The 23,519-nt window shown below is 38.6% G+C and overlaps 1 protein-coding gene across 1 annotated transcript in view; it reads right to left on the bottom strand.

The window, feature by feature from the left end:
• The window catches only part of cnstb (consortin, connexin sorting protein b), a 36,570-nt gene extending 13,924 nt beyond the window's left edge, over positions 1 to 22,646 (bottom strand). The window contains exons 1-3 of the mRNA XM_041804689.1: positions 22,512 to 22,646; positions 15,064 to 15,608; positions 7,750 to 7,859 (exon numbers count right to left, since the gene is read on the bottom strand). Coding sequence (XP_041660623.1) covers positions 7,750 to 7,859; positions 15,064 to 15,151 — 198 coding nt within the window. The 5' untranslated portion in view covers positions 15,152 to 15,608; positions 22,512 to 22,646. The remainder of the gene's footprint in view (positions 1 to 7,749; positions 7,860 to 15,063; positions 15,609 to 22,511) is intronic.
• Between the last annotated feature and the right edge of the window lie 873 nt (positions 22,647 to 23,519).

Raw genomic sequence — 23,519 nt, forward strand, 5'->3', positions numbered from 1 at the left:
ATGTGGATGCTTGTGTTTGAAATTCACCAAATTCCTTTAAAAATGAAGATCACATGATGGCATTAGAGAGAGAGCCAAGCACACGCCCCATCAGACATGAAGTCACATGAAACTAATTATGGTCTGGATTAACATGTCTCAGGGGGCTCCTTTCCCATCCACTTTTTATCCTCCCCTCCATAAACACTTACTGTATGCTCACGGTGAAGAGGAACCTAGAGCAGGGAAGTTTCACCTGCTCAGATATTGTAATGTTATCAATTGGACGTTTTAGGGCAATACTGTTAGTACTGATGTTTATCATAACTGTTTACCAGATTTACTGTCCACACAACTAGAGCTATAATATTTCACCAGTTGTCAGAAATGCTCTTATAATTCATAATACTTTACAGTAAGGTACACAAAAATTGTTATGGTTAGGTATGAGTAGTGACTGCTACGATTGAGTGTTTAAAAGAATAAGAACTTCTGAGTAGGGCTGGGCAATAATCGCTAATTTGACTGAATTGCAATTTGGCCTGCTGCAATTTACAAATCGCAGAAGTTGCAATATTTCTGTAACTTGAAATGTGTCAATATACCAGTTTAATAAATCCTTTTGTTTGCAGCAGAGATTTTATGCACACTATGCAAACATTAAAGTGTCATTTTTTTATAATGGTTTACAAAAATCCTTCTTTTTTATGTATGTTTTTCTTAATCAAAATGAGTGACATAAAAATGCTAATGTCCTTAAACAAAGCAAATGACATCACATTAGCAATATAAGCAAAAATATTAAGTTTATTCTAACTAAAACTGATGAAGGGTAGCGTTACTTCACGAAAGTCATACCCCAGCTGCGATCAGCTGGTAGCCAGCCTCACCTCCTCCACCCCAGCCGCCTCCTTTATAGCTTAAAGCTTGTTGCACCCCTTATATTCAGATTCATGCTACTATGGATTTGTTGCTTCTGAAATAATTTCATTGTGTGAGAAAGCCTGCTCTAACAGCAGTGGCGTACGCCCTGAGAAAACAGAGCTCAGCCAGAGACCGGCGTACGCACTGAGCTTGTTAAGCGTCTGGAGCCAGAGTTCCGGCAGCACAGCTCAGTAGCAGCAGAGCACTGACAGAGCCCACAGGAGCAGACTGGAGTTTTTTATCCCCTTGTTGTGCTGCTTTGATGACTGTAAGTTGTTGTTAAAATGTTTTCTGCTTAGTATGATAGTTTACCTTGCATATTTAGGATGTAGTGTTGTGTTCCATTATGGAAGTTTAATTTGGTTACATGCATATTATTTCTCTTGTTCTTTAGAAACCACACTCTGTTTTGTGAAGGATGATTAAACATCTGGACTCTATATATCCTCTCTCCTGACCTTATTCTCTAACCGGAATATATCCATATTCACCGACCCAACAACGAACATTACAAAGGTTCATCCTTTAGTACACATTGTTTTCAATGCACATGGTCTTATTTATGGAATGATTTATTGCTTGAATCTGTCAAAAAATACACAAGATTGACCTACGAACAGTCGGATATTAAATCGCAATCGCAACATTGGGGGAAAAAGTTTTAATTATATTACTTCTGAGCAATTCCTCCCCTTTTTACAAGTTTTTTAAGGAATTTTACTTTATTTTGGTGCCATAAATACAATCTTTTCCCAGTCTGGATGAGCTTATATGGCTCCCAGAATTTAACCTACAGGTCAAAGGGTACAGCAGATATTTTCATTGTCATGGAACTTAAGTGGAAAATAAAGACAAACTCCAGATTAATTAAACTCACTATCTCACCTTCTTTTCCATACATTTGGGACAAAATAAGCAAGCCTAAACACATCAGGTTTAAAAAGGCATATACACCACTGCAATATTTCAACTAACAGTCTGTTTGCTCTTGGAATAATTTTGAATCGACCAACCTCAATGGTAAGAGAAAGAATACCAGATTTCAACTGTGTAAACAGTAAATACACAAGAAGTAGGTTATAATTCAGACATAAAGTCCTGTTTGATGTGCACATTTGTCCTTAGTTTTGGTTTGGACAAAACATTTCAAGCATTAATTTTTTATACAGTATCCTCAAACTGGGTAACCTGACAAGCCAGATTGTTATACATATCCAATGCATGGCAATCATCTGGAAAACCTCAAATACAAAGTGTTTGGTGAAGGCAGGTTGTTTACAAAAAGAAAACTAAGAAGTGATTGGACAAATGTTCTGTCTGTCACATTCATTACAGAGACAAAATGACTTTGTCAGGCTTGCATAGCTCCTGTTGTAACCTGAGCCCAACAGACAGGCACTGTTGTGGTTAATGAACATTTCAGCTTGTTGGTGGATAAAACTCATGCCAAAGCCGGTCAGGAGATGTGAAAAACATTTTCTCTGCCAAGAGAGGTTTTTGATGTGGCTTTTTGCCCTTGTTTTAATAAAGAAATGTGGTTCTGCAAAAATAAAACTGCCTCTATACTACAGCTTCATCCAAGCTTATCTCTAAACTAGCAGCAGGGATTGTAAATACCAGCTCAAAGTACAACTGAACCTGTCTGTGAATATCCAAAACTCATGCCGGAGCAGGTCAAGAACAGCGAAAACATCTTTTTTGTTATAAAAAGCTTTCAGTGCTGTTCTTTGCCCTTAATTTAATAAAGAAATATGATCAAGTTCTGATAAAACTGCTGCTATACCATCACCACATCCGGGCTAGTTGCTACATGGGAAGCAACCATTTCTACTGGCTTCTAGTACAACTAAACCCCGCCTCATTCTCCTCAAATGATGCTGATTGGTTATGTCCATCCTCAGACCTGGCACAATTGTTTTCAGACTGGAGCTTTGCAAGATGGATTTGCTTGGTCACAGACATGGAATCTGCACAGTCCAACTGCTTTGCAAGGTTACAAACTGGGCATCTGCTCTGTGCATCATTTACAGTGTTGTAGAGCTCTGCAGTTCCTGACTATAGAGTCTTATGTACTTCCTGAACAGACACAAATTCACTTAGTGGTCTATTGCTCCATCTGTGTCACGTACAGCCCCGAGCTGCCCTAGAAACCCCCATATAGGAGGGCTTTTGTGGTAAATACACCCACTGCCTTTATGCTTCAACACTTCAACAATTTACCATTTGTAACTGAAATACTAAGATGTGAACTGACTTGTAATTTCTTCAAATATGTCTGAATACTTATTTTCAAACTTTTAGCTGTTAATTTGCTTTTACACAGACTGATAATAGCAACTTAACTTTTCACTTGAGCCACACAGAGGGTGCTGACTGATGATGTGATAACTTTTTCTCCCTTTTACTTACAACAAGCTTCCCTCCATTCTGCACCCAGCTGTTTTGCACTCTTTCTGCAAGGTAATATTAAGAAAACTATTCTCATAAAAAAAAAATACTCAATTTAGTTTCCTTTTATGACTTTAATTTTATGCCTAAAAATGCTGAATCTCAAAGCCCCAGATGCCACAGATTCATAATACATTTCATAGCTCAGTACAATATAGAAAATAGACATTATTTAGGTAATGTTTGTGTTTTGTAACAGTAAAATAGCTTAACTGTTTTCAATGTGCACTTTCTGTCACTTAGGATAAATAAATTGAACCAGGCACTGGATCTTAAAATATCTATATGAAAAGACTTTTAGGATGAGGAGCAACAGTGTCTTTAAAAAAATATACAAACTGAATTTTTAGACTTGACATTGTTTTGCAATATGTGTCTCTGATAGGCCCGTTAAAGCAATCTAATAATCATTTTTATTTTTTAGGTTATATTTGCAGATATCTTGCACGTATCACAAACATGTTTTCTTAATTACACCTCAGTCTGTTAATAATTTCAAGCAAAGTAAATATTGTTTGTACTACTTTGATGAATTAAAGTTATTTAACTTGTCTTATTTGTTCTTCAGAGTATATTTAGCCTTTAAATAAATGAATTTGGGCAGTGAACTACATCAGCAGAGCAGGTGTTAGCAGCTACACCCAAATATGGATCTTTTTTATGAAAGCCATTAAACATGTCTCTGCAAAGACTCAGCCTACATGCCAGAAATAGTTATCTGTGGAGTGTAGCATCACTCTTCACACCAGATACCTCATAACTGATGTTTATTTAGGTTAAAAAATATAACTCTTACGGTAAGACGGCATTGACTGCTTTTGTCAGACATCCGTTGCTTTTGTTAAATGAATGTTGCAGTAATTTTCTGAAGAAAAAAAAAAAAAAAATCAACTACAAACTTCCTAAATAGACTAGCTGATACAAATCATACCATCTGTGTATTGTTAGGTATTATTGCACGTGGAACATGAAACCACTGCTGTGATCCTTTCCCAACAAACCACAGAGGCTGAAGCAAACTATATTTATCACACCTCTAATTAGTCTGTCAGACTACTGCACTGGTGATGGTGATGTGAGGCGGGGGAGGCAACAAAAGAGCAGAGAGGCGTAGGTTCAAATCCAAACACCTGCAGAGTAGACTTGGTACATGAATTCAGAAACTATGCTGATGTGATTTTTTTTATCTACAGAGAAACAGATGTAGAGACAGCTGACCTTTGAATTATAAAAAAAAATCTCTATGGGCAGAGCAACACTCTAGCACGCTGTTTTCAGGAATTCAAAAAATACCAGCAGTGGACAGCGTTAGTTTTGGCTACTATTTCCTTGACAGTCTGGATGCAGACCATTCATACAGCCACACTCACACACCGTTCATCTGAGATGCCCTAAATCTCAGAACGGAAATACAGGCTAAATCTTTCTCACACAACATTTGAGGTAAAAGTTATAAGGTTAAAACCTGATCTGCAACACCTGATTACAAAATGTTTAAAAAAGCAGAGTAAACAGTCTGCTTACAGGAAAAAATCACATCCTCCATGAAAAGACTGTAACTCAGCAAGCGTAACCTACATAGCTTGATTTGCTACTATGTAGCTCATGCAGCAATGTAGTTTACATCACTTACGTAGCTACCAAGCCTATGTAGCTAAAGCTAAGCTCACAAAGCAGCTACATAAGCTATGTATCTATATTATCTCAATTAACTCATGTTTCTAAGGCTAATTAAACTATACATAAAAGAACTACGTTGCAAACATAGCTAAGTTACCTTTAGCTACATTCGCTAAAGCTCATGTTGCTTACATTGGCTTATGTAATAATGTTATTATGTAGCTAGCCTAGATATCTCAGCTTTAGCTAAAGCTAACATTGCTAAAGCGGGCCTCTGCTCGTGTAACTACGTCCAAAACAGGTCTGTACACAATTTGATCCTGGATTAGACCTCTGACCTTATCCTCTGTTGCATTTATCAAATGTGTCTTAGTCTGTAATGTTAGCAATGTGGATATTCCACAAATTTAACTGCCAGAACGATGAAAAAGTTGGATTTGAAAAAACCTAAAACTGGAAATACGTTTCACCAGCAAATAACAGCACTTCCTCTGTGAGACACATGGTACCTGATGAACAGTCTGTGAGAGTAGCCGTCAAAAATGTGCAGTCTGCAGCAGGACCACTGTCTTTATTTCAGGCCGTTTTCACTTTAGGAAAGATTGTTTAGTTCAATGCCAAGTGCAATTGCTTCCCCTCTACAATTCTCCCTTTGGTCTGCTTTCACATCACTCCATGCCCAAGCACATGAGCATAGTCAATGCGGAAGGATACGGTATGTGCAAAGGTGGTCCTTCAAAGAAGAAGAGACAACCAAAGCATCCACTCAAGTTGACATTGGTTTATGCTCTATGTGGACAATGAGGTCCATACTGCTGGACACTATAAGTGCCTTTTTTGACGATGCCAGCTACAAAACTCTTCATTCTTTCACATCTACCATGCTGCTCAGAGGATGAAATGGGTCCATCCTGCAAGATTTTAGCAATTTTTACTCTTTAGTAGCAGTTAATATATGCTTTTATTGCTGATATTTGGAAGTGTGGCTGTTCTGAGATCCCCCTGCCCCTCAACGAGCCTATATGGAAAGCATCAAGCAGGAACAGCACACGTTCCTGCTCTTCCTGTGCCTACAAGGGAAACCTGAGGCAGGGAGAGAACCAGAGCAGAGCAGGCATCAATGACAATGGAACATCATTGATTAAAGCATGGAGGAGGAGCTGGGGTGGAGGATGGTTGCAAAAAGCAGCTTGCAGAGGGAGCAGTGAAGCAAAGCCAGGCTAAAGCAGTTTAAATATGACAGCATGAGCGCAGTTAGCCAATGGCATGCATAAAGGGAATCTGCTGGCCGACAGCTGATAAGGGCTTACGTGAGATCAGCTGATCTCAGTTATATGGCAGTGCCTGGCACGAAAAGCATCGAATTTTTGAAGAGACAGCAGATGTTTAGAATTTACAGCACTATTTGGTGAGGAGTAACCTGAACTCGAGCACGGTTGTGTTCACATCTCACTGCTTGGATCTGTCCCTAATGTATAACAACTGTGATATTCACATGTAGAAAGATTAGTCACATTTGAGTCTAGGGGTGGGGAAAAATATCGATTAATCGATGCATCGCAATATTTCCCCCCTCAATTCAATATCGATTCAACAAATCTTCTGAATCGATTCACCTCCTGGCCAGTGGGGGTCACTTTGCGTGAGATTCGCGTTGTATGGACGGAGGCTGCACTCGACCAAACAACAACCAACCACAACCATGTTATGTGAGGTTTATCACAATTTCCGAGAGGAAAGAAATATTATTAAAGTTTACATGCACTTTACTTTTTCAGTGCTTATACAGAACTGGCATCTTTTTTACTTTTGTACTCCTTATGCACAAATAAGTTATTATAGTGCAAATTTTTATTTTCAGATGTTTTATTGCTAAAAAAATTGAGGTGACCTACCACATATGTTCACATGGGCATGAAAATAATTATCAAAAATTGTCAACAGGTCATTTGTGTATTTCTACTTCTTACTGAATCAACATCAAAACATTTAAATCAATATCCAATCGATATCGAATTGAATCGCGAAGTTCTTAGCAATGCCCAGCCCTATTTGAGTCATTCATTTAACTTTTTTGTTTCAGTCTAGACTTAGAAAAATGAACACTGAAAACATTTTAATCCAGTTTTAGTCAAATTAATTTACTTTAAGTTGAACAGCAACGTGGGGTTTTTTGTAAACACCTTGATTGATCAGCAGCCAATAATAAATGGCCGGTATTTTTCACAAATATATGATCGAAAATATTGTCAATAACGCATGGAGTAGCTAAACTGATCATCTGCTAGAGCAGCAATTTGTTCAATTAATTTGCATGCCAGTAAGTATTAAGTGCATCAGCATTTTGAATTAAACTGAAATGCAGCTTGATTAGTAATCCAGTAAAGCCCTGTCATTTTTATTACCAATGGGAATTTATGGTTTAATAAAGGTGACCAAAATATAATAAATAGCATACATTCAATCAGAGTTTTTGTTATCAAGATGTGAGCGTAAAACATCTTGTTTTATGGGATGCACAACATGGACTTGTGGGTTTGTTACATCATATTGTTACTCTTATATTGTCTTACTGAGTTAATCAGGTCAAAGTAATACGGTAGATGTATTCAAAACAGAGAAACATACAGAGACACACAAACATGCTGTATGTTGATGCACACACAGGCACACAGACACACTGTGTCTGGCTAATTAAAGACACAAACTCCCTGTGGATTTGTGAGACAAACTGCTCTCTCCCTCTGTAAACATTCATAAATACACAAAGAGACACACCTGGTGCAAGGAGTGTGGCAGCAGAGTGTAGTCACTGTTGTCTCTGAGGGACTGCAGAGAGGCCAGCAGCTCTGGGCTGGGGCCCGGGGGTCCGTCTCCAGAGACACTTCCTAGAGACGCAAAACACAAACACTAGAATGAGACACACCTCGTATTTCAGCAGTTCAGCGACAATAAGGTTACTTCCAACAGGGTTTGTTTGTAAATTCTAATAAAGAATATCTTAACTACAGCGTTTCTCGACATTTGCTGGACTCAAACAGTGGGTAGAAACTTCATGCAAGAACTGACAAAAGGGCAACATACACTTTAAATACATTCAACTTAGTTTAATCAGTGGGATGTGCTACTCAGCCTGATTAAAACAACAAAAAGTATACTAACCTGAGGATCTCGATGGCCTTTCCTAGTTATTAGAAAATAACTTTATCAGATGCAGCCAGGGTTTTTTGGACTACAACTGGGTTTTTTCAAAGTTTGATCTAAAGATGGGATTAAACGTTTTTAGACATATAGCTTTAATTTCCCTTTAACTGACTTAAAAAAAATCAATCAAGTTCCACTTATTATCGGGAAACATTGACATTCGCTCCGTTTTGGCTCAGCCTTTTATTTCACTCAAACTAGCTACATGTCACTGATTTTGGTTAAGCTGTCCGACGTGTGCAATTCTGGTTGAAAAGTTGTAGGCAGAAGTGGAATTTAATGTCCTTGGTTATGGTTATGTTTTAGTAGAGTATTGACCACAACTTTGCCATTGACAGAGGCAAAGCTGGAAGACAGGCTATGCACCCGCTGCAGCCAGCTGGAAGTTGAAACAGAGCTGCGCTTTCAAACCACCTGTCCTTTAAACAAGGAAATCAGAGACAAGTTCTAATTTTCACAAAGTAAACAAAACAAAAACAATTCACCAGCATGAACAATGAACAGAAGCTTCCATATCTGCTGGCTTAGGTACAACAATGTGCAAATGTTACAGCACATTCCCCAGCCCATGCAGTCACATGTCAATGTATCCTTTAACCCAAATTTGCTCCCATTGCTGCGTCAGTCGTAGAGCTAAAAATGAAAAGCGCTATACAAGCTCAAGCTATTTCCCAACTGCAGAAAATTGAGAAAAAAATTGCAGGACTGCTCCTTTAAGGGTGGTTACAGCATGTAACATCGAGTGGTTGGTGAGTTTTGCCTGGTAACAGACTTCCCTCCATTTTATCAAACTATCAAAAAAAAATGTAGAAAACAAAAACCTAAAGATAAAAAGTCAGAAGACAAAAGATTAAAAAAAAAAGGAAGAAGATTTTTAAAAAGCCCCTCACACCAGCCCTGCTCAGCTGTCTTGAATCACGGAGTCTTTCAATCAAATCAGCACTCAAACATTTGTGCTTTGAGTAGTCAGATGGCTCGAAAAGCACAATACAAGCTCAACTCCATTGACCATTTACTCTCTTAGCAATCAGCACCTATAGGTCAAGAACAGCTCCATGTTTCTACCTGACACATTTCATATAAGGGGGACATCCATCCATCCATTTTTCTATACCGCTTATCCCGTGGGGGTCACGGGGGTGCTAGGGCCTATCCTGCTGTCATTGGGCAAGAGGCAGGGTACACTCTGGACTGGTCCCCAGTCAATCACAGGGCTTATAAGGGGGACATTATTCTGATTTCAGAGCTTGTCAACTCAAATGAACCTTGTCCCCAGCCCACTGTCCAAGTACACTTTTGACTCTCTGTGTCTAACACCTTCATGTCTTTTTATGGATAATTCTGTAAACATGTCACTCTGCCATCATGCATTCTGACCACTGCTGGGCATTTAAGTGCAACCTTTAAAATTTAGGAGATATTGCTGTCTCTTTTCTTTGCTCTTGGACAAACACATCATATTTGCCAACCAGAGAATAAAAAAGGCAGTGGGAATACAGGCTGGGACAGAGAAAAAAAGATAAAATCCTAATCTTTGTTCAGTTGAGGGTGATTCTTCAGAGCATGACCAGTGTGAAACAATCAGATAATAATATTATCTGCTGTGTTTGTGTCCTCTGCTCTATCTTGATTGTACACAGCTGTGTGCTCCTCTCTCTCGTTCCCTACATGCTTCCTTTCTCCGAACCCAAATATTTATTATTTTGCACCGTCAGTAGCTGCAGTTTGTTCCATGTTGTGTTATTAAGGACTACCTGTGAATGTTGGTGCAGTCTGTTGTGTGTTGAACAAAATGATGCAAAATAAAAGCAACAATGAAAGCAAAATAAAATATGTGCATTCTGGAGAAATGCATCATATGTACGGTTAAACTTTCTGGAGCACTTTTAATCCAAAGTTGAAGCCCAGCTAGTCTAAGACAGTATTATCACACATAGCCTTTAAAGTCTATTCTCACTGGTTATGTCTTTGACCCTCACTGCTTTCAGAAGTTTTCAAAAACAGACTAGAAAAATTAAAGAGAAGTAGAAAAAGGCAGCAGGTCTTTCATTTGTCACCCTGCTTGTATTTACCTTGTGTGTCGTCTTTGTGTGTCCTGACAGGTCCTGAAGATGTGGTGGATGCTAATGCTGAAGGACACAGCAGCTGTTAGCTCAGCAGGTTCCTAACACTGGCTGTCATATACTATAAACCTTTATACTTTCAGCATGTATGTCCATGACCTGATGATGTTTCATTAAAGTGCCACACACTACACAAAAGTCTGAGTGGTATTTATGCACAGTGACAGCCTGTCACCCCTCGCCTGCAGCCATTACTGTGACAATTAGTCACTATCAGCTGTAGCTGTAGAGCGACACTTACGTAACACAGGCCATCATCTCCATCTGTATTGTATATTACAAACATCCATGAGTATTGGGAATAACTTCCTTTCAGATTAGTATCATCCTGATCACGTTAAGCTCTGTTTTTTCCGGAGCTCTGGAGTGGTTTGTGGGAAACTACAACCCAGTGATGGATGATAAGCTCTGAGCCACACCGAAGAGACCTCCATGAGCAGAACTCTATAGTATAATGTGTGTAGACTTTTAATGTGTCTCTGATATGCTGTAAGAGTAACAAAGCCAGCCTAAGGATGATGGACCACAAACCCAAATCACAAATAGTTTGGACATTGTGTAAACATGAATAACATACGGTGTCTTACAAATCCTCTTAGTCACAGGTATCAAACTCAAGGCCCGGGGGCCAAACCCGGCCTGTGGAACAGTTAAATCAGGCCCGCAAGATAATCTCATATTTCTGTTTTGCCTGGCCCATCAGTATGAGGTCTACAGATTTCCTCAAGTATAAAGATGTAAACTTATCCTTGATGATTTAAGATATCCTTGTTAAGTCACAAAATCTGAAAAAGTAAGGAGTAAAAATATTCAGATAAGAAGTCAGGAATGTGGGAAAAGAAATTAATTTGTGTTTTAATTTCACATTTTCAATTTAGCATCTCACAATTACAACTCAAACTTAGGATTGTGACTTTTCATTTCATACTTTGAGAATTTCAACTCATAAATTTGACTTCTTACATAATATTTTGAGCTTCAAGATTCAGAATTCTAATTTTTAAGTCATATTTTCACCTGTTTAACTAAATATTTTTTATTTTACCTCATATTTTCAACTCCAGACTTTGATTTTATAATCCCATAGTTTGCTTTTTCAGACTCACAATTTAAAATTTTGACTCATATTTTGATTTTTAATTTCATGATTACAAATTTTATTTCATATTTTGACCTGTTAAACTAATGATTTTGACTTATTTCTGATATATTTGCATTTAAAAAACCTTTTTGAACTAATAAATTTACTTTTCTCAGATTGTGAGCCTTTAAACTTATCTTTTTAACTTTTTAAATGTCAAAATTGTTTATTATCAGTGCTAAATTGTTTTTTTTTTTGTTTGTTTGTTTGTTTTTTTCAGATTTTATTACCAGTGAAACAAGGTTGACAGTTTATGGTTAAAAGGTGGCCCTGTTAGGCCCTCAGGTTAGTCCTGAATCCACAATCTGGCCCCTGCTGTGATTGAGTTTGAAACCCCTGCTCTAAGTAAATTAAATGCACCACAAAGACAAGATATTTAATGTTCTAACTGATAAAGTTCATTGTTGATTAGAAAATTTACACACATTCTGAATTTGATGCCTGCAACAAGTTCCATAAAAGTTGGGACAGTGGCAACAATCAACCAAGAAAATTGCTGAATGCTTGAAAAACATCTTGAACAATCAACAGGAAAGTCAGTTAATTAATAACAAATGATAGAACCATGACTGAGTCCTTGAGGACTCAAGTGTTCAAAATCAACAATGGCGCAAGGTCTTCCACTTTGTGTAAAACTACATGGGCAAATGGTCCAACACATTGTGAACAATGTTCCTCAATGTGCAGTTACAAGGAATTTAGAGATTTCAGCATTTACAGTCCATAATATCATCAAAAGATTCAGAGAATTTGGGTGCTGTTTTGGATCAGTGGGTGGAGCAAGCGCCCATGTACTGAGGCTGCAGTCCTCAACACACTGGTCATGGGATCAATTCCAATCTCATCGCATGTCTGGTACCAGTCTTCTCCCCTCTCTCTCCCCATATTTCCTGTCTCTCTCTGGCTATCCTAATAAAAGAGGCAAAGCCCAAAAATAATCTTTAAAAAGAATAAGATTCAGAGAATATGGAGATATTTCCAGATGCAAGGGACAAAGTAAAAAAAAAAAAAAAAAAAAAAAAGCACTGAAATCTGTGACTTTCAATCCCCCAGGCCCACATTAAAAACTGGCATTACAACGTGGACTCAGAACACTTCAGAAAACCATTCTTAGTTAACACGGTTCATCATTGTATCTACAAATGTGAGTTAAGACTCTAGCATGCAAAGACAAGCCAGATATCAGCAACATCCAGAAGTGCCACTGACCTCTCTGGTCCTGAGCTCCTCTAGGATGGACTGATCAAAAGAGTAAGTGTGTTGTGGTCTGACAAGTTCTTACTTCAAATCGTTCTTGGACACTGTGTTATTTGGGCTGTCAGAGTAAATGTGCTGATTACAATTAATTTAGGTCAATAATTAGTGTTTTAATCTTTATCAATCGCATTTATTCTACGCTTTTTTGTCAGACAGTGCCTTATTCACAGACAGTACATTGGACGAGTCAAATGTCATCTGTACCTTGTGATATCAAATATCACCTTTTTACTGTTCCCTTACTTTCCTCTTCAATCCATAACAAGCTCCTTTTTCCCTGACTCAGTTTTGCCATACAGTGTGTCCCAAATTGCAGACTTCTGCACTAAATACTTAACATTTTGAGTATAAAAGTACTTTAAATGTATTCACAGTGGCAAGTATGCTCAAATGGAGTTTACTAGTTCACTCAAAAATGTCCAAGAAACAGGTGTGGACCGATAAACATTTCACAACTCTATATGGCGGCCTAGAGGATCAGTGTATCTCAAGTCACACACTTCTGTTAGTACACTGAAAAACAGTCCACTTAAATACTCACTTAATCACAGCGGGTTAGAATTGTCTCAATTTTCACACTACCATTTTACAATAACAGGAAGTGACAACAGTTTAACCACCTCTGTTTTCTTCTTCTACTTCTTTTTAACATCAAGTTATAAATAGACGTTAGGTGATTTTATTTGAAATTTGACAGCTTTTTTCACTCACTATAAGATTAACATGACTTGTATTTTAAGTTAATAAAAAAAAATTGAACTTATTTTGCCTTGAATGCCTTTTCTTGATCAAAATCTGCTGCTAATAACACATTAGTTACCAAGCTGATGCTAATGCTAACTAGCGCGCTAGCATGCTAACTGTGCAATATTGAGGGTGTGAAGGGCAAATGGTTTCCCAGTTCTCAGTTCTCTGACATTTTTTTATTTAAGTAGTATATTGCATTTAAATACACTTCTCAGTGTGAACGGACTACGCAGTTATGCACTCAGAATCTTTAGTATTCTGTACAGAGATCTGTGATTTGGGACACTCTGGATGTTGTACTGTTAGCATGCTTGTGTGCTTGCTAACATTGGCATCTGCTAGCTAGCTAACTTGTTATTAGCAATGGCAGCACAATTCAATTTAAGGAAAGGGGCATTTAAGGCAAAAAAAATGACTTTGTTTTATTTGAAGTTGTATGAAATCAATCATGAATGAAAATAGCTGTTGAAATTCAATCATAATCGCCTAATATCAGTAGGACATCTGCTGTTAAAAAATAAGTAGAAGAAGAAAACAGATGCCGTTAAACCGTCGTCATTTTCTGTTAGAGCAAAATGGGAGAGTACGGCTCAGGACAATACTAACCCACTGTGATTTAGTGTTCTATTCTGCATGTAAGTGCTCTATATTACAGTATACTAACAGATGTACAGATTTAAGACGCTCTGATAGTTGTTCCACCCAAATTTCTAATTTTCTATAAAAAGTAAAAACAGGTCTGTATTCTATTTAGTTTCAGAAAGTACAAAAACCCAAAATTAAACAGTAACAGAATTACATGCAAAGGAGTAGATTTTTCAAAATGGGGAGATTAACTGCAATTAACTAGAGGCTGAAAACTTTAAGCAATTTACAGCCCTAATTGTAATCAGTGCAAAGTTCAAAAGCCAGCATCGATATTGCAGTGGGGTTGTATTAGTGCCCATGGCATGGGTAACTTGCACATCTGTGAAGCTAACATTAACGCTGAGAGGTACATACAGGTTTTGGAACAATATATGTTTTTGTCTTTTCAGGGACACCCCTACTTATTTCAGGGGGATAATCTGAAAACATATTCTGCATGAGTTACAACATCATGGCTTCGCAGAAAACAAGTGAGGATACTAGACTGTCCAGACCTGTCTCCTGTTGAAAATGTATGGAGCAATATGAGACACACAATATGAAAATGGAATCCTTGCACTGTGGTGCAACTTAAGATACATATAAAGGATAAATGGGAAAGAATTCCACTTTCAGTACTTCAACAATCAGTGTCCTCAGGCTTCAGACATTGACAGTGATGAAACACTGTGGTTAACATGCTCCTGTGTCCCAACTTTTTTGGTGTGTGTTGCAGGAATCAACCTCAGAATATGTGCATACTACAAAGTTTATAAATATCTTGTCTTTGTGCTGTATTCAATTAAATGTAGGTTGAAAAGACTTGCACTTCACTGCATTCATTTAGTCACGCTTTACACAACGTCCCACCTTTTTTGGAATTGGGGTTTGTACTTCTGAGAGGACATAATATTTTACCTATCAACATTAGCTGAAACTGTTAAAAAAAGCAATGCTCCATAAACATAATGAGGTGACTCTATCAGTTTGTACCTGATCCACTGTCCACGCTCATTGCTCCGTCTTTCGGTGTAGCACCGGTGCTGGGACCTTTCGGTGGGGTTGCATTTTTGTTGCCCATCCCCTCTGTTACAGCAGCAATCTTCTCCTCTCAGTAGAGTCCCAAAAAGTGTCTCTGAGACCCTCCAGGCTCTGCCTCTTCTTCAGGCCCTCAGTAGGAAAGCATTAATTGTTCCTGCTTTTATCAGCACTTCCTCTGAGTGAGATAAGCTAACTACTTGGGGAAGTTTGAGTTGATCTAAGCTCCTGGAAAGCATTCAGAGATTCCAGTAGTGGAGAGAGAGGCTTCTGCAGGTTGGGTTTGTGATCACTCTTGATGGAGCATGTGATTTAATCCGTCATGCCTCTCCTGGGTGGTCATGAAAAGGGAGATTTGAAATGTCCACTACAGTCTAAGAAGGCTGGATTTGGGATGATGGAGTTCTATTTTTCTGCAGTTTTCTCACATTCCTCTTGCTGACTTTTCTCCTCTCTTTTGCTGACAGGATCGGGGGCGTTCTCGGTGTGCTCTCAGGCAGCTGTCAAAAAAAAAAAAAAACAAGAGCATTTTTAAAAAACAGGGCACAATGTATGCTTCATGTATGCAGCATGTTGAGAGAGTGAGTGGGCTCAGAGAGAAATGCAAGGAAAAGCAGTGTTTCTGGTGGAACTGCAGTTATGTCATTGACTAAAAAGGTTGCCTTTGTGTTTTGCCGTTCAAAAATGGCAGGGTGCTGTATGCTGAATAACTAGAAAACAGCGTCACAGAATTAAGTTTGCACACTGTGTACCATTGACAATCTATTGTAGCACTTTGTTCTAGCAGGCAGGGAGGTTCAGAGGTGGGCGTTTGGCATTAATTTCTTGCCTAATATTGCAGCATTATTCTGCTGAAGAGGAGCATAACTTAAGGGAGGCAAAGAGAAAAAAGGGCTTTGTAATGTGTAGTCATTCATTTGATTCAAGAGGCTTTATGATTTTTCACAATTCATGAGAGCAGTCACGCACCCCTCCCTGCTCTCCAGAGTGAACCTGCCCCCCTTAAAGGTGAAATCAAGCCCTGAGATTGCAATGGTACTACATTAGAGAACACTGTTTTCCAAAATACTATGCATTTTCCCTAAAGGCATTGCATAGAAAGTTCACCAGGGTGGACCTGTAGGTGTTGAGAAAAGAATGAATGAATGACCTTTCTGAAAGGTCAGCCATTCTTCCTCCTAGCCAGTTCAGTCACTTTAGACAGATCATAAAGGAAGGAAAAAGAGGAGAGCTTTCTGGGGCCCTGCCTGCCACATGGAGGGACCATTGAAGTCAGCACATCACAGGATGAAGTTTGATTTTTTTGTAGGCTTAAATCAGTGAGCCACATGTGGGTCTTTTGTGATCATTTGTGGCTCTTTTATATCTTAATTTGAAATATTATTCCCCCAGAAAACCTTAAAAAAGGGGCATGTTGACCTCAGAAATTATCAAAATAATCAGTTTGTTTCCCACACTTTTTTGCCATTTTTTCCCTTTTTGTTGCCACTTTTAATACATTTTTTGCCCCTTTAACCCATTTTTGCCACTTTAATTATCCAGTTATTGCCCTTTTACACCAATTTTGCCACTTTTATCCTGCTCTTTGCTATTTGCAATCTTTACCCCTTTATGCCACTTTTCCCCATTTTTGCCAGTCTTTGACTTTTGCCCATTTTAGTCACTTTTCACCCATTTTTTGCTACATTTATGCCACTTTTTTATCGCTTCTTGACGATTGACCATATTTTTATTGCCACTAACCAAATTTTGCCACTTTTCACCACTTGGCATTGGATTTAAGAATGTCTGGTGTATGCTGTTCTCAGGGGTGGTAAAGGAGCATCAGATTTTGCTATAAAAGCCATAATAAGCTCAGTTGCTTCTGCAGCACAAACACAGCCCTGTAATCCACCATTGTTGTTTTGGTTTGACATGCACATGTGCCTTAAGGGGGCTATGCTATGTATGACGTAACCTTTTCAAGAAAGATGTGGTTGGCTGTCCACATGGAGACGAAACGGTAAGCGTTTACAGATTTGTTCACTCTGAAACCTGGTTTCAAAAAGTGGCGTTTACAGCCTCCCAAAACGTCGTTTCTGTGTGGATGAAACGCCGATACGACAAAAAACTTTTGCGTATACTCCTGAATTCATCTCCATGTGGACGGGGCCTTAGTAGTAGTTGTGCAAACGCTGGCTCGCTTTAGCTTTGTTAGCTTAAACTAAAGCTAACGTAACTATGCTAGCTAAGTAGTTAAAGTTACTATGTAAGTCAATATAGCTATGTTAGCTTTAGCAATGTGAGATTTAACAAAAAAACTTAAGCTGACTTAGCTAATCTAGCGTCAGTTGCTTGTTAGCTTTAGCCTCTAGGTTGGCTGTGTTACATTGTTTTCATGGAGGGTGAGCTTATTTCCTGTAAGCAGACTGATTACTCAGCTTTACTTGTTCTGGAATCAGGTTTTGCACTTCAAGTTTTTAACCTTCAACATTCAGTTTCCTAGCCCTACCTCAGCCTGTACCCTAACTCTTACCAGAAGTTTAATCCAATGTTATTTTGGAAGTTTTATCGTGTACTTCCGTTCTGACAGCTCAATCTGAGAGCTACTGTCTGCAGCCAGACTGTCTTATCCGGTTTGGATACAGACCTGCCATTTACAGGTAGTTAGAAGATTTTAACATGAACTTAACCACAGAAAAAAAGAATTTGTTATGGATCGAAAAGAAAATGAAGGAACAGTAAAAGGGTACATGTTTGATAATACAAGTTACAGATGGCTTTTGACTTGTCCGCTGAGCTGTCCGAGTAAAGAAAAAAACATGCTATTAAAGTGAACTAATTGTGGACCTTAATTAATCATGATTAATCTTGACAGGTCCATCTATAGAAATGAAGTAGCTTATATAGTATGTTAATCTAACGTTTAAATGACTGAAATACCAGAGACTCATTTTTACATTTTCAAATATCAGTTTTCAACCTAATGAAATACCAATAATCAGTATTGTCCCTGAAGAATCATTACTGGCTTACCCCTAAAAAAACTGTTGTTTGTGTCTTATCTCTTGGTGTTTGTGAATTTTTTCTCCATTCATAATCCCCTTTCACCCTGGGCATCAGAGACACTCCTCTATTTTCACTCTACAGGTAAATACCTGCCTCCATCTGCCTGAGCATCCCCACAAACATTTACTGGTGCAGATTTAAACACACTCTCCTCTAAAAGCACGCTAAAAAGGCATGTCTCTCTCTCTCCCTGGCTTTAGATGAATATACTTCCGCTTCATAAAACTTACATTTTCAGCCTGAGTGGTCTGAGGGCATGAAAGCTGTGGGATACAGTGTTCACACAGCATGTAAGCAGTCACATGAGCGTCGTGGATTCTGCTACATGGAATGTGACATAAAGTACAAACGCTGGAAGCCGTGTCTGACTCAGGACGTGGAGCTAAATATGAAAGCAAGGGAGACTCAGGATGAAAATTCATGTAAACTTAACTTTAATAATCTATGACAGATCTGGGTTTCCTTTCATATTGTGATGCTTCTCTTCTAGCCTGCTACAAGCTCTTATATCAATACTAGATTAACATTTGTGATCATATCAGTGTTATGCCTTTTTCAGTCTATCTAATACAGATTGCATTACTTAATATTAATGATGCCACATTTACAACACAGTAATGTCAGTTTAATTTGTTTGACAAAGCTTTTGGGCAACCAGTATTCACTATTCAGTAAGGATGGACCATTTACAAAGATGTACAGTGAGTGTACAACGTTATATTTCAGTGATTTCACTTATTGGTTGCATGTGTGCAGCCTCACTTAGCTTATGAAATCAGAGAGATCACAGTTTGCCAGGCTCTGCAGAGCAGGGATCATCAACTACCTCTCTACAAGAGCCAGCTTGTTTCTTGACAGATGCCGTAGGGGTGGATTTTTAAATATATTGAAATGGAATTATTATTTTAGGTTTTATTAACATATTACTTTCTATTTTTTATAGTCTTCCAAAAATTAGATAAGCTTTGGCCTTTAACTTTGAGACCTGTCCCTGCTCCCTATATGTTGTTTGAGAATCTTAGATGGGAATCTTAGACAGGAAATGAAGAACACCAGTAAGCAGTAATTGGCCTGCTTGCTGTATCATTGAAAATGACTACTTGCAATTGGTATGATCCCTACACTTAACAAAAAAAAAGATTGTATTTTTTTTAAACTGGTTAAACAATTTGCAGAGCTTGGAGGCAATCGATTTCCAAGATTACTTAGTCCTACAGACCTTCCATTACACGTCTAGCCGGATGAAGGGAGACAAAAGTCTTAAGTAATCTTGTACTGAACTCAGATGCTAGCTGCTGCTCTTTATCAGCTTTTCTTCTTTATTTTGTCAAAAAACATGACTTTAACAGAAACGCTGTGATACTAATAAAGTAAATAAACCTTGTAGGGTAGGAGACTGAGTAATGATGTATCCATCACAAATAAGCTGTTTAAAACGGCTCTTTATGTGAACCATGGGATCTACCACATACAGCAACTGCGCTGTCGCAGCAGTTTGCTCTGATGATAGTGCACACCCTCGCTCACTGGATGCCTCTCTGTATTGATGTCCTGTGAGGCACAGCCCTGAGCAACTGGAGACAAGAGATCACATGATCACACAGCTATGAGTTCACCCAGGAATAGTAAGTAGCCAACAGATGATATTTACTTTGCAAAGTTAATTCCCTATTCACTTTTATATACCACTTTTATTATTCTGTGATTTTTTTTTGCTTCTACTTTGGTTGAGAACATTAGGAAAAGGTGAAAATGTTTATGTTTTCTTGAACAAATGTTTAGTTTCACAGTAAATTTTGTCATTTTCCACCTTAAAACAGTTATTCTTTGTCCATGGTGTTGTATTGTCTCTGTGACCATCTGAATGTAACTTGTAGTATGTGCCACTAGAATTCCTCCTGTTTGGATGGATCCATTCTACCATGATTCATTATTTATTTATTTATCCATTTATCAAAATGGGACAGAGCACATTAACAATGAAATAAGTACAAAATACATCCGTAAATGCCCTATGTAAACGTCCTTGACAGGTGACACAAAAAATGTTGATATGTCAATGTGAAACATGCAATAATGAGATAAATGTAAAGTTTGCTGGATAAAGTGCATGGTTTAAAGCGCATAATATAAAGTGATATTCTGAGTGCAATGGGTATTTTCCACACATTTGGTACATTTTTGGAAAGGTCTTTGCCAAAAACAGACCTGGCATGGATCTGAAGCAGTGCGGAGTGGAAAGGCACTTCTGGCACATGCATGAGACGGACTGAAGCACGTGCAGAGGAACCACAACAACTAACTGGAAAGGGAGCAATTTGTTTTCTACTGTGTGGATCACTGCAGAGACAGAGTATGTGGAATATGAGGGTTACTGAGTTGAGCCAAATGAACTAGATTTTGAAAAGAGCAGACATCCCACCACAACAAGTGAGGCTGGACAGATATGGGCAGTGGAAACACAGGTAACACCAGATTTTCCACTGTCTAGGCATGACAGACTGTACTGAACCAAACTAAACTGTTTGGTAAAAAATGGACCAATGCATGAGCATTGTCTGACACTGCTCATCTGGCTTCAGACAGAGGCCTTTAAACCATGTCTGCCAATATTTCTCTCTTTCAGGATTTAGAAGTTGCTCAAGAGGGTTTTTTTATTTCAACAGTCAGCATTTTAATAGTGTTTCTCTATGCAGAAATCACTTTCTGTGCCTCATCTGACTATCTTCACTGTTGTCATCTACAAATAATATATACTGTACACCAGTGCTTCCCAAAGTGTGGGTCATGGCCCTTAATTATCCTAAAATACTGGTTGTCAGCTGCTGTAAGTGAAGTTTAATCGAACACACCAGACAGGCTTTTTCATATATCCAATTCATTGATATATTTCCCATTAATTTTAGAATTTTTCCATACAAAGCTTATGGGAAGGACAGACTGCTTTAGTCTTTGGACAGTGGAACTTGTTGGTGGACAAAACTCAAGCTGAGGCTGGTTGGGAGAAGTGCAAAAACATCTCCTCCGGCAAGAGAAGGTTTCAATGTGACTCTTACTTTTGTTTTAACAGAGAGATGTGGCCTAGCTCTGGTACAACTGCCGCTATACTATAGCTAAATCTAAGCTAACCACTACACCAGCAGCAGCTATTGTATATGCTGACTTACAGCACTACTAAACACAACCTCTTCTCAAGGGGAAGAGAGAAAACGTCTTTTCTGTCATGCTGTACTTTGCTCTTTATTTCATAAAGTAATGTGGTCCAGTTCTGATAAAACTACTGCTATATTAAAGCTACATCAGAGCTCAACACTACACAGTCGGTAGCCACTGCTATCAGCTTCCAGTACAACTAAACCCCACTGAAGCTACCGCCGTGTTCTCCTCAGTGACGCTGAATAGTCCGGCACAATCTTTGCAAATAGAAGCTTTGCAAGATGGATTCACCTGATGACAAACATGAAATCTGTCTAGTCCATCGGCTTTGTAAGGTTATGTGAAGTTAATGGTCATGGATAAAGTGGGCGGTAATTTATAAGCTCTGTGATGACGACGGATGCCACGGGATCCAATGGAAAAATCAACCATAGTCAGCTGCAGTACAAAGTTTCAACCTGTAGAGGGCAGTCGTTATGCAAATTTGTAACACAAGAAGAAGCAGTTTAAATACTTTGTGCTCTAATGTCCATATTAAGACACTAACCGATCAACAACAAGCTACAACTAAATACAAATATAAATGTTTTTGTCAGAAAAAAGTGTTCTGAAGACGTGAATACCCTAAAAGAACTGAACGATAAGTAGCCTATTTTTATGAAGCTGGATAATTGATATGTAAATCTGTACTGATATGTTCATAGGACGAAGGTTTTTATTTAACTTCAAACAGCATGTCAAAAAAGTCCCTCGTGTCGATCTTGGGTGGCCGAGCGTGCGTGCATGTGCACGTGTGTGCGTATTGGTCGCGCAAGTGACGCTTGTGCACAGGGAAACCTCGTGCTCATTTTTACCTGCCTATATTCATGTTTGATGAGTCTGTCTTGTTTCTCTATCGGTTATCTCGTTGACACGTACGGTGGAAAGAAGCTGCAGCTCTTTTAAACAGCACAGCATCCTAATGACAGCAAACCTATCGAGTTTCAGGATTTTCCTTCGATTCCTTTCACATTTGTCTCCGGTTTTGCTTTTCTTTCCGCGTGTCAGTCTTAAATCAGTTACAGGAGAGAATTTGAGTTTCTTCCGGTAAGCCACATCAACACCACAATGTCCATTTACCGTGTATTTAAGTTAATGCCACATAATTACACAGAAAGCACGACACAGGACGGTAGTGTATGATGTAGAGGTGCACTCACCATGGGATGATGTCTCACAGTTTGTCGTCTGAACATCAACGCCCTCAAACTGAACCGGGTTCCGCGTTTTTTCACCACCAGCATCCACGCAAACCTCAATCTGTCATCCGTCTCTCGCACTCTCTCATGCTTGTTGTTTACGGTCCAATCCGGGGATTTTTCTGCTTGTCCTCATTGCAACATATATATTTCTGCCTGTCATATTTATTTATTTATTTCAGCATGTGGAGGAGGCTGCCATCTCCTGGCAGAGGTGTCACACTGGCTGCTGGCTGTGTGTTGGCGGTTATGTAACAGCAGATGAAAGCGGTCATATGATGCGGCTGTTAAGCCCTTAAACCGTGGATTACACTGGAAACAGAGAAAATGTGCAACGGCTCTGCGTTTTGTTTCCTCCACTAAAGTCCTCCATTTATCAGATCGATACAGTCTAAATTTTAGTGCAAATTTACGAATATTTCCCTTTATTTCATTATTTCCCACCTCTTCTTCTCATCCTCTAATTCTTTATCAAGCACTCACTGTTATAATGTTGGTATCCCAAGTATACAATATGTCACCCTGCAAAAAACACTTAAAAGAATGAGTCTAAATCCTTAATCTTTGTTTTTATTTTTGGAAATGATGCCTTACAACCAAAATGAAGCCTTCTAATGGCATCACTCTGGTTGGAAGACTGGACCTTAAAGGAAAACTCTTCATACAACCTCATATTCCAGGGTTAACACTTTACAAAGAAGATAGACAAAAACTGTCTATTACCAGGTGAAAAATGAGAATCTGTAGCAGGAAACACATGAGAAATGAACTACTTGGTAACCCATCAGGAGATCGGTGGTATAGAGTCAAACGTCTGTCTACCAGGTGTGAGATTTGAGCTCCAGCTCCTGCAGTGACGTACACTATATGGACAAAAGTATTTGTCCACCTGTCCATTACACCAACAGAGACTATAGAGACATTTAATGACAAGGTTTTGGAGTGTTTCTATGGGAATTTGTATTCTGT

The sequence above is a fragment of the Cheilinus undulatus genome, linkage group 14, assembly GCF_018320785.1.
Source record: "Cheilinus undulatus linkage group 14, ASM1832078v1, whole genome shotgun sequence".
NCBI classification, from domain to species: domain Eukaryota; kingdom Metazoa; phylum Chordata; class Actinopteri; order Labriformes; family Labridae; genus Cheilinus; species Cheilinus undulatus.